The sequence below is a fragment of the Nycticebus coucang genome, chromosome 22, assembly GCF_027406575.1.
Source record: "Nycticebus coucang isolate mNycCou1 chromosome 22, mNycCou1.pri, whole genome shotgun sequence".
Taxonomy (NCBI): Eukaryota; Metazoa; Chordata; class Mammalia; order Primates; family Lorisidae; genus Nycticebus; species Nycticebus coucang.
In genome coordinates this window covers 59274579-59286766 of record NC_069801.1, presented here as the reverse complement: position 1 = coordinate 59286766, position 12188 = coordinate 59274579, and the positions used below count along the sequence as shown (strand labels likewise).

At 44.0% G+C, this 12188-nt stretch overlaps 1 protein-coding gene across 1 annotated transcript in view; it reads right to left on the bottom strand.

Moving 5' to 3' along the window:
* PATJ (PATJ crumbs cell polarity complex component) overlaps positions 1 to 12188 on the bottom strand; it is a 408655-nt gene that overhangs the window by 129834 nt on the left and 266633 nt on the right. Inside the window, 1 exon segment of the mRNA XM_053575260.1 lies at positions 2881 to 2972. Within this exon segment, the coding sequence (XP_053431235.1) occupies positions 2881 to 2972 (92 nt within the window).

The window sequence follows — 12188 nt, the reverse complement described above, 5'->3', positions numbered from 1 at the left end:
GTACAGATCAGGAAGCTGAGCAGCTCCTGGGAGGTGTGGGGGGGTCTCCAGACCCGGCACAGCAAATCCAGGGTTTCCTTAGGCACTAAGCGTGCTTTAGAAAGAATCCATCTCCTGAGGTGAGAGCTCTCAGTCCGATGCATATGGCCTTCCCTTACAATTGAAGCGATTAATTAATAAAATGTTGGCACACAAATTACTAGATACATAATCTACTCAATCAAACAAAAGGTTGTCCACCATGTGTATATCTTTTTTGATTCAATCCAAGCTCATTTTTCTTTAACAATTAAGTTCAAGAACTCATACAAGCAAAAGTGCTACCTCCCTCATAGCTGAATATCACTATGGTCACTGTTAAAGTACTTCCCCGGGAAGCTGTGTGCTGACGAGTGCCTACCCTTCAAAGCAGTTTGGAACTCTTTCTCTGGAAGGACCATCAGAGATGTCCTCATCCTCTGAAGTCTGACATTAAGTCTGCAACTTGCCGTGTGCGCACTGTACAAATGACATGGTAGGGTCTCCTGACCTTGGTAGATTAGGGCCTCGTAGCTGAGTACATGCGGATGTGTGGCTCCTTCAATTTAGTGTCTGATAACGTCAACTTCGTTTAGTATGGTACAGAACTGAGAAAAGAGTTTGGATTAAATTAATGGTATGTACAAGACTAAGAATGCTGCTAAATACTTACTACAAGTGATTTTAAGCAATTTGAAACTATCAAGGTACATTTAATTTTTTTCTTTTTTTTTAAGACAGAGTTACACTTTGTCACCCTCAGTAAAGGGCCAAGATGCCCAAACTCTTGGGCACAAGTATCCTCTTGCTCCAGCCTCCTAAGTAGCTGGGACCACAGGCACCTGCCACTACACCCGGCGAGGGTTCACAGATGGGGTCTTGCACTTGTTCAGGCTGGTCTCGAACCTGCGAGCTCGGCAATCCACCCACCTGGGCCTCCCAGAGTGCTGGGATTACAAGCGTGAACTATGTGCCTGGCTTCTCAGGGTACATTTAAGACATGTGATCTATCTGTGAACTATCTCCTTCCATTTGGGCTGATGTAACAAAATATCAAAACCATCAACTAGGTGGCTTATAACAAAAGACATTTGTTTCTCGCAGTTCTGAAGGCTAGGAAGTTTGAGATCAAGGAATTTGCAGATTTGGTGTCTGGTGAAGGCCTGTCCTCGGCGTCCTCATGTGGCAGGAGCCGCTTCCTGGGGCCACTTTATAAGGGCACCAACCTACACAGCAACGATGCTTGGGGCACTCGTTCTAGGACGAGGTCACAGACTCAGTGTCAGACTTTGTATGACAAAAGATTCTTCAGAATCACTCCTGTATCTTTTTTTCTCCCTATTAAAATTTTACTTAGTTTCCTATTTAACTTTTTATAAAAATTGCATTAAATGATTTTCTTTGGATCCCATTAAATTTTTTTTGCTGACTTTAAAATGGAGTCACCCTGTGCAGGTTAACAAAGGTCCCACAAACACAGAAGCAGTAATAGTGATGTTCATGACAGCACTTGTGGGAGCAGCCACACCAGGCCCTAAACACACACACAGACACTACTGAGAACCACACACGTCTCCTCCCCCCGGGATCCCCACTCCCCGCACACGCCGTCCTCAAGACTGAACACATTTCTTTTGTGAACTTCTCTTAATGAACATCTTAATCTCTTGAGTGCTGACCTTTCTTCAGGTCTGTTCAAATTTTCATCAACTACTGTAACGGTATAACCCCCGACAATGGGAAGAACAAGAAAGCAAACAAAAAAAAAAAGAGATCGGGTTCTAACAGAGGATGTTAAGGTGAGTGAGCTGTTGTCTCAACACACAGACACGCAGGAGGAGGAAGGTGTCTCCCTGGAAACAGTGAAATGCTGGGCGCCGCGGGTGCTGCGAGGTGGGAGGACAGGGCCCAGGCAGGGTCTGCTCGGGGGAAACGAGCAGCACCGCGTCAGGCTGAATTGATGATGTGAGAAGGAATATTTCGGTCACATGAGTGCCTAGACCAGGGAATAAAACTATCCCCTCATCCCAGAGTCCCCGGGAATGTCTAGGTCTTCCTGACAGAAACCATGAGAAAGGGAGCAGAAGAACTCTCATCACCATCATGAAAGGCAGCTGCGTCTTTCAGCCCTGACTCTCCACTAGATGTTACATCCAGCACTTAAAATGTTTGAAATACCATGATGAAGGAGGCAGGGGCCTTATTACTTCCATTTTACAGATGACAACTGAGGCCCAGAAAGAAAAGAACAGAGCAACAATTAACAGATAGGTTTAGTTACATCACCTAAAAAAATTCAAATTTACTCATCATTCAGTCCAATACCAGAGAATCGAACAACCTAATTCCATGGCTGCGTGGCCACGGCTACTAGAGATGAGATTCCCAGCTCTGAGTCTGTCCTACCACAAGGGCTCAGTGAGCTCGCAGGTAAGACCTGGGTAAGTGAGGCCCAAACACGTCGTGCAATTCTAGACAGTGCAGCTGACGTGTCCTCCACTCTGACTGCCTCACCAGCATCGTGATGACGACATGAATGATTCAGCAAAGGTACCAGATTATGGTGACAGGAAGAGAAGTTAGCAGGTTCCATAAGAGACAGACAACCAGATCCAGCAAAAGAATTTTTTATAATTGAAATACAAATACTAGCCTCACCTGTCAATACTGTCAAATGAAATATAAGAAAACCTTATAATCACCACAATCATACTTTCCTTAAAGTGATAGTTACAAAAGAAAAATGTATTTTTAGAATAGACAGTGATTTTCTTTTTAGACAAACCAAAGACCGTCTTACAGTAATCATAATATCTCCAAAAGACACCTCAGATTTTAGAAAATCAGATCTATTGCTCTTACCTGATGAAGACCAGCCTGATCTTTGAAGGGGCAGTCTTAATAATGGCAGATGCATTTTGATGACTTCTTCCATACAGGATCTGACTGTTTATCTGTTTGGGAAAAAATACAATATACTTGTTTATACACTTGTACACGTATATATGTAGACGCTTGAAATTAAATGATAAAGTGTATTGATTTTTAAGTGGGTATGCTAAAAATGTTTATGTTCTTTGTAGTAAAACGTCAAACACTAATTTTATTTTTTTTATTGCTTTTTATTAAATCATAACTTTGTACATTGATGCATTTATGGGGTTCAGGGTACTGCTTCGATATACAATGTGAAATGCTTACACTGAACTAACACATCCATCACAATTATACTCATTTCTTAACAAACACTAAATTTTTATTATGATTTTTTTTTTTTATTGTTGGGGATTTATTGAGGGTACAAGAAACCAGGTTACACTGATTCCATTTGTCAGGTAAAGTCCCTCTTGCAATCATGTCTTGCCCCCAAAAGGTGTGGCACACACCAAGGCCCCACCCAACAAACACTGATTTTAAACAGCAATTAAAAATCTCTTAAATTCATTTTGTCCACGATTAATAAAAAAAATTACATCCTTGGGGGAGAAAAACCCACACATCCTTGATACTTTTGCTAAACTTCAAGAGAGCAGTAGTTAAGCTTGATGCAAAAAATTCACAATAGCTATTTCCTTTCCTACAACTTTTCAGATCTCTAAAAAATGTAAAAAACAGATCAAATTGTGGCATTCACCAAAGGTCTAACAGGCCCTTTAAACATGATTCTATAAATGTGTCAAAGTTAATACACAGCATAAATTTTGTTACTCTATATCCCTGTTTTAAGTGAAATTTTAAATCAACCGCATGAAAAGATTTTAATGTATATCACCAATGAGCCATCTGCTCATATCCACACTGAGGTAGGATTTTTAACTTGATCAGATTTGCCAAAATAGGTAAGAAAACACTTACATTGTAAGTTTTTTCATTCCGAACCTGTCCAGCAGTAAACTATGATGACAGCTGTAACTGATCTCTCTCTCTTTTTTTTTTTTTTGTATTAAATCATAGCTGTGTACAGTAATGCAATCATGGGATACAATGCGCTGGTTTTATATACAATTTGAAATATTTTCATCACACTGGTTAACATAGCCTTCCTGGCATTTTCTTAGTTATCGTGTTAAGACATTTATATTCTACATTTAGTGAGTTTCACATGTACCCTTGTAAGATGCACCGCAGGTGTAATCCCACCAATCACCCTCCCTCCACCCATCCTCCTCTCCTCCCTCCCCTCCCCTCCCTTTCCCCATATTTGACCTCGCATTTTATTTATTTCGTCCACTTGATAACAGTCATACAGTTCTGGCTCCTCCCCCATGTTGTAATAAGTAGTAGTTAGTGACATTTACTGTACTATCCCTGTTTTACTGTGGCCTTGACCATTTCTACTACTTAAGACATTGCACAGTACACCACTATGTGTATGCGGGGTAAAAAGGGAGTGAAGCCTTTTGTAATTAGCCCTTGCTGTCTCTAAAATTTTGTACTTTGAAGACATACCTGATACCTTTGAAGACACACACGAACAAGGTATCTTTTGTTGTCACAGCGGTGATAATGAGGAAGCATATGGACGGAACACTTGAACATAGGGGCTGAAAATACGGTATTTTTACCTGTCCAAAAAGCAGCTCTTGCCTGAGACGGCAGCAGGGATCCGTACCCAAGAGTCCTGCAAAGACTAATTCAAGCTTGTCCTCACTTTGCCTCTCATTACATCAGCTTTTGCTCTTCACCGAGATCATGAACCACAGAGAAATCCACTGATTTGCAATTATTTCTCCACGCTGTAAAAGAAATCTAAACTCCTACTTCACAAAGCTACTGTGACAATAAAACAAGATACCTTTAAATTTTATTTACAGTGCTCTCCATTCCCAAAAGATTTTTTTCCTTTTTTTTGAGACAGAGTCTCAAGCCGTCCCCCTGGGTCGAGTGCCGTGGCCACCACAGCTCACAGCAACCTCCAACTCCTGGGCATAAACGATTCTCTTGCCTCAGCCTCCCAAGTAGCTGAGACTACAAGTGCCCACCACAACGCCCGGCTCTTTTTTGGTTGTTTGGCAGGCCCGGGCTGGATTCAAACCAGCCAGCTCCAGTGTATGTGGCTGGCGCCCCAGCTGCTGAGCCCCAAAGGATTTTTTAATTTTAATGTGTTCAAAACTACTCATCTTTTCTGTTAAGTTTTTAGCTTCTAATAACATGTATTTAAAAATGCATTTTAAAATACTTTTTCTTGTATCTTCTCATTTAACGCAGTAGTAAGGGAAATGGTTAAAGAAATCACGTAGTCATCAAGAGTCTAGAACAAAGTATGCGTAAGGGCACAGGAAACATCTCAAGGGCATCAAGGGGCACAACCAGGATATAAAATAGTATGTCTGGCATGACCATGTTTTTGTGCTAACCATATTTCCCAATCTCTAAAATTTATAGTGAACTACAAACAGGAATCATAAAATCTCTATTTATTTGTGACTGTCCTCCCCACTGTGTCTCAGCTCTGCTTCCAGAAAGACTTCTAAACCATGATCCATCTAACTCTCCTGTCTTTGAATCCTGTGGCATTACGTTTTTTAAAAATTAAAAAAAAAAAATTTTTTTTTCTTGTTTGTAGTCCCAGCTACTCGGGAGGCTGAGGCGAGAGAATCGCCTAAGCCCAAGAGCTGGAGGTTGCTGTGAGATGTGACGCCACAGCACTCTACTGAGGGCTACAAAGTGAGATTCTGTTTCTAAAAAAAAATTAGTCTTAATGCACTTGTGTTCCAACACAACATGGTAAAGCCAGTCCTTGTCAGGAGGTGAGTCTTGGGGCAGGCTCACAGCACCCTGCACTGTGCTGGGCTCCCAGGGCAGAGGTATCTGGTTCACTTGCTTCCCATCTCCACATCCGTAAGCACATCCTGGCCCTGAGGGAGGACGGGCTCAATCAGAGAGCCCCGACTGAAGCAGCACTTAATCAGCCCGAGAAGCTTCTCCTGATGTGGGCTCTGACCTCCAAAGTGACTGAGATTTAACAAAATGTTTTTGGCTGGGTGCAGTGGCTCACACCAGTAATCCCCTCCCTCTGGGAGGCCAAGATGGGTGGATTGCTTGAGCTCAGGAGTTCAAGACCAGCCTGAGCCAGAGAGAGTTTTTTATTTTTTTCTTTCTTTTTTTTTTTTTGAGAAAGAGCCTCAAGCTGTCACCCTGGGTAGAGTGCCGTGGCATCACAGCTCACTGCAAACTCCAACTCATGGGCTCAAGAGAGTCTCCTGCCTCCACCTCCCAAGTAGCTGGGACTACAGGTGCCCGCCACAACACCCAGCTATTTTTTGTTGCAGCCATCATTGTTGTTTGGTGGGCCCAGGCTGGATTCGAACCTGACAGCTCAGGTGTATGTGGCTGTCACCTTAGCTGCTTGAACCACAGGCGCCAAGCTGGGAATTTTTTTTTTTTTTTTTTGTAGAGACAGAGTCTCACTTTCTGGCCCTCGGTAGAGTGCCGTGGCGTCACATGGCTCACAGCAACCTCCAACTCCTGGGCTTAAGCGATTCTCTTGCCTCAGCCTCCCGAGTAGCTGGGACTATAGGTGCCCGCCACAACGCCCGGCTATTTTTTTTTTTTTTGGTTGCAGTTCAGCCGGGGCTGGGCTTGAACCCGGCGGCGCCTTACTGACTGAGCCACAGGCGCCGCCCGAGTTTTTTATTTCTTTAGCACTAAAGCAAACACCTTCCAGAGAACATTCAATAATTAGAACAAATATGATAAACATTTTATGCACAATTAACTTACTCTATTACTGAGAAGCTGCAGTTCTCTTAAGGCACTATTCTTTTTTTTTTTTTTGTGGAGACAGAGTCTCACTATGTCACCCTCGGGTAGAGTGCCGTGGCATCACACGGCTCACAGCAACCTCTAACTCTTGGGCTTACGCGATTCTCTTGCCTCAGCCTCCTGAGTAGCTGGGACCACAGGCATCCGCCACAATGCCCGGCTATTTTTTTTTTGTTGTTGTTGTTGCAGTTTGGCCGAGGCTGGGTTTGAACCCTCCACCCTCGGCATATGAGGCCGGTGCCCTACTCACTGAGCCACAGGCGCCGCCCAGGGCACTATTCTTTAAAAAACAGATGTAGGAGGTCTTCCCAGTCGGATAGCAGAGGCAAAACAGAAAGCCTTCTTTCCTAGCAGTCTATCAAGTTAATTACTAACGGCCACCGTGAACGGAGTGCTTATTCTGTGCAGAACATTATGCTAAACTCTTCACACACAGTACCTCATTTAAATCTCAGAACCACTGAATTATTTACTTTCACAAGATCATGTCACTGAAACTCAGAGGGGTGAAATAATTTGCCCAAAGTGATTCAGACATTAGTTTAAAACCCTGTAAACCCCCGGCACACCCAGAGGTTGTATCACCTGTGTGGTGCACACATAAAATGGGAAGACTAGAAAAGGTCATCTTCACAAAGACGCGTGTTAAGTGAACTCTGAGCAGAGACGAAGGGCCCTAGTCACAGCAGTTGTGACTGGCCCTTGACATCTGTCATAGAGTTGAATCAGCCAATCGGCACGACCCCTGGGGGAAACACCCAGGAGTTGACTGTGGGTCTTTCTGAAGACTCAGATGCTTTTGAAAAGGAACCCATAGGACTGGATCTTTCTCTTATGCAAATAAGCTGCACCTGGAACAGAAATAGACCCTCCTGGTATTTTTCTCAGCACACAGGTATATCTTGTTTGTTGTCCTGTACAGATAACGTGTTTTGTGTGTGACAAATTGGAGGTTTGTGGCGATGCTTTGTGGAGAAGAGTTCCCGGGCACCATTTTTCTGACAGCTGTGCTTACTGCACGGCTCCGTGGTCCACTTCGGAAATCCTTGTAACATTTCAAACTTATCCATTCTTATTATATTTGCTATGGTGACCTGAGACCAGTGATCTTTAATGCCACTATTGTGATTGTTTTGGGGTGTCACAAACAGTGCCCATATGAAACAGTGAATCAATCCATAAACAGCGTGTGCGTTCTGACTGCCCCGGGGATGGCGGTTCCCTGCTTCTCTCCTCTCAATTCCCTGAGACACAACCATATGGAAATTAGGCCAATAACCCTGCAGAGGCCTTTACGTGTTCAAGTGAAAGGCAGAATTGCATATCTCATTTTAAAATCAAAAGTTAAAAATGAAGCAGCTTACTGAGGGAAGGCATGTCAAAAACTGAGACAGGCAGAAAGCTGGGCTGCTGGCCCCAAGAGTCAATCAAGTGGTGAGTGCAGAAGACAAGTTCTTGAAGGAAATTGAAAGTGCTACTTCGGGGAACCCGCAAATGGTAAGAAAGTGAAACAGCCTAATTACTGACATGGAGAGAGTGTGAGTGGTCTAGACAGGAGATCAAACAAGCCATGACATTCCCATAAGCCAAAGCCGGATCCAGAGCAAGGCCTGGATTCTCTCCAGTTCTACAAAGACTGACAGACGAGGAAGGGAGCAAGAGAAAAGTCTGAGCCAACCAGAAGTTGTTCCACGAGGTTTAAGGAAGGCAGCCGTCTCAATCTCATACAAGTGCCCATGCAGGAGCCCCAACAAGTATCGGGAAGACCCAGCTAACATCACAATGAAAGCAGCTACACTAACAGTATATCAAATAGTTTTCCCTTGGCCTGTAATCCCAGCACTCAGGGAGGCTGGGGCAGGTGGACTGCTTGAGCTCACAAGTTTGAGACCACCCTGAACTGGAGTAAGACCTTGTTTCTAAAAATAGCCAGGTGTTGTGGTGAGGGCCTGTAGCCCCAGCTACTTGGGAGGCTGAGGCAAGAGGATCCCTTGAGCCAAAGAGTCTGAGGTTGCTGTGAGTTATGATGCCATGGTACTCTGCCGGGGACAACAAAGTGAGACTGCCTGAAAAAAAAAAAAAAAAAAAAGCTTTCCTTTAGAAGAGGGGAGAAGTCAACGGCTTCTAAGCTTCAAATAACAGGCTGACTCTCCTCCGGGAGCTAATGCACCTGGTGACTTGAAGTCGCTACCAACACTCATTTACTGCTCTGAAAGCCCTTAGGTCCCTAAGAATTGTGCTAAAGCAACTCTGTTTCTCCTCTCTAAGTGGAACAACAAACCCTGGATGACAGTGCTTCAGTTAACAGCATGGTTTACTGAATATTGTAAGCCCACTGTTGAGAATGACTGTGCAGGAAAAGATTCCTTTCAAAAGATTAGCACTCAAGGACAAAGCATCATGTCACCCAACAGCTCTGAGACACACACGGGAGATGAATGTGGTTTCCACACCTGCAATGCGTATCCATTCTACAGCCGTGGATCAACGAGTAATTTCAACTTTCAAGTTTTACTATTTAGGAAATGTATTCGATAAGGGAGATGCCATTCCCTCTGATGTATCTACGCAAAGAGAATTGAAAATCTTCTACAAAGGACTCATCATTCTAGATCTACCACTAACAGCATTCATGAATCATGGGAGGAGGTAAAAATATCTAAAGGCATTGGGAAGCAGCTGATTCCAACGCTCATCGATGACTTTGAGGAATTCAAGACTTTAGTAAAGGAAGTAAGCAGAAACAGCAAGAGAACTAGAATTAGAAGTGGAGCCTAAATGACCGAATTCCTGCAATCTCATGATAAAACGTGAACAAAGGAGAGGTTGTTACTTACGGAAGAGGAAAGAAACTGGTCTCCTGCGATTCCTGGTGAAGATGCTAAGAACACTGTTGAAATGGCAAGAAAGGACTCAGCAGCGGCAGAATGAGCGGACTGACTCCACTTGTGAAAGAAGTTCATGTGGGTCAAACGCTGTCACAGAGCATCACATGCTACAGAGAGATCTGTCACTAAAGAGAAGTCAATCGTGGTGGCAAATGTCACTGTCTTGTTCTCAGAAACTGCCACAGGCACCCCAACTTCAGCACCCAGCACCCTGAAGAGTCAGCAGCTGCAGAAAGGTTATTTGATGACTTGCCCGAGGCTCAGATAATCGTTAGCACTTTTTAGCAATAAATTATTTTTAGGTTAATGTATGTGCATTGTTTTATAGACACGTGACAGACCATGATATTGTGCAAACAAGTTTTATGTACACTGCAAAACCAAAAAACTCCATGTAACTCAGTGTACTGTGACATTCCCTGTCTTGCAGTGGTCTGGAATGGAATACCCAGCCTCTCTGAAGGGGGCCTGCAGGCAGTGTGTACCATCTATACAGACTGACCACACTTTGAAACTTCTTCTGGCCCAACTCAAAGGAAAACAATTAAAATATTTCATTGGGGGGCAAATACTGCTTCACATTCTTTCATAATGAGTGACCATCAGACTATCCAAGAATTGGAAAAATATTATTATTTTCTATTTACTTCCAATAAACTGAAAAGTAGGGAAACTAAGCGCCTGTCCCAAAGTTTCCCCTTTCAAAGGTAACTGAATAACAAAGGAAGAATAGTAATTTTTTTAGACAAGCCTTTATTTTTGATGTTATCCCATGATGGGGTAAAGAGCTATCTTTAGTCCCAAGCACCATCTTTAGTTTTGGCACTTTCTCACATGCCCGAAGAATCTATTTTATCTTAAAACCTGAGATCTACAGTGTTTTCATTCAAGAGTCACCACAGATGCTGATTTTTACGCATGTTGTTCTAATTACTAACAGTGTTCCCTTTCAAAAGCGACCCGCTTTGGATGATAAATTACATCTTCATCCCACGTTCATCAAGCCAGTCCATCTTAATTTCCACGTCACTAGGACCAGGAAGCCAGGTCAGGAGAAAGATGCAAGTGCCTCTGCAGCACATGACCGCTGCTCTTGTGAGATGCTGCCCCCCACACCTCCCGCTCAGGGCCACCACCCTCGACAGTGGGCAGCCACGTCTGTACCCCCATCATGCAACTCCAGCCACAGCTGAGGGTCACAGGACATAGGCCGAGACCATCAAGATTCTTTCTTTCTTCTTCTTCTTCTTCTTTTTTTTTTGTGAGACAGAGTCTCACTATGTCACCCTCAGTAGAGTGCTGTGGCATCATAGCTCACAGCAACCTCAAACTCTTGGGCTTGAGCAATCTTCTTACCTCAGCCTCCCGAGGAGCTGGGACTACAGGCACCTGCCACAACGCCCAGCCAGTTTTTCTATTTTTAGTAGAGATGGGGTCTCGCTCTTGCTCAGGATGACCTAGAACTTGTGAGCTCAAGAGATCCTCCCACCTTGGCCTACCAGCGTGCTGGGATTACAGGCATGAGTCACCGCACCCAGCAAGATTCTGTTTTAGGGGTTTTTAAATTGGGGCTGAGGCACAGCTACCTATTTTCTACATGTTCATTGAGCTTCTATGTGATGACCATATCTGCCCCCGAGATGAAGGAGCGAGAAAAGCCATCACTTCTGGAGGCCCCAATGTCTTCTAATCTTCAGTTTCCAGCAGGGACTCAGACCATCACAGTTAATTCTACTTTTTAGGCTAAAGCACCTTTCTGGGCCCAACCCTGGCACTCCTATGTTGAAGCCCTCAGCCCCAATATGATGATATGTGTATTTGGAGGTGGGACTAGGGGCTAATCAGGTCATGAGCTGGAGCCCTCATGAGTGAGATTATAATAATATAATCTATACCCAATAATAAGAGACATAATCTTTCTCAGTCATGTGAGAATACAGCAAGGAGACTGCAGCCCAAGAGGAGAGTCCTCGTCTGGATCCTGAGCCTCCTCCGCCCCAGAACTGTGTGATGGTTGGCCGTCGGGCAGGCCGCCAGCCGATGGGGCTCATCCACACCCCTCGTGGGCCGAGACGGGTATCTGGAACATTTTCACTGACACAGTTTCTTAGGCCCCTTCAAGGTGCAGACATGTACTTTCCCTCTCAGTTGCCTTGTCTCACGTTCTCTCAGAAAGTGACGTCCCTCGGCACCCAAAAGGACAAAAAGGAAGAAAAAGAAACAGGGCTTCCAGTCCAAAGGCACTTTCTACATTCCTGGCTTCTTCCATTTTTGGATTCTTCTGATTTCTGACACACAGGGACATCTGAGGGCCTCCAGACAGTAAATTCTGTCTCAGCTCTATGATCCCTGGTCTCAGAACATCAGTAATATGAAATAAGCAAATTCATTTTTTTCTAGGCTCTGGATTTCCAATTCAATAAAATGCCATTCAGAAGCAAATGATAGCAGCTCTGGATTCTGAGGACAAAGGCCTCAGATGAGAACAGGTCTACAGTCGCCGGCCACAAAATGACA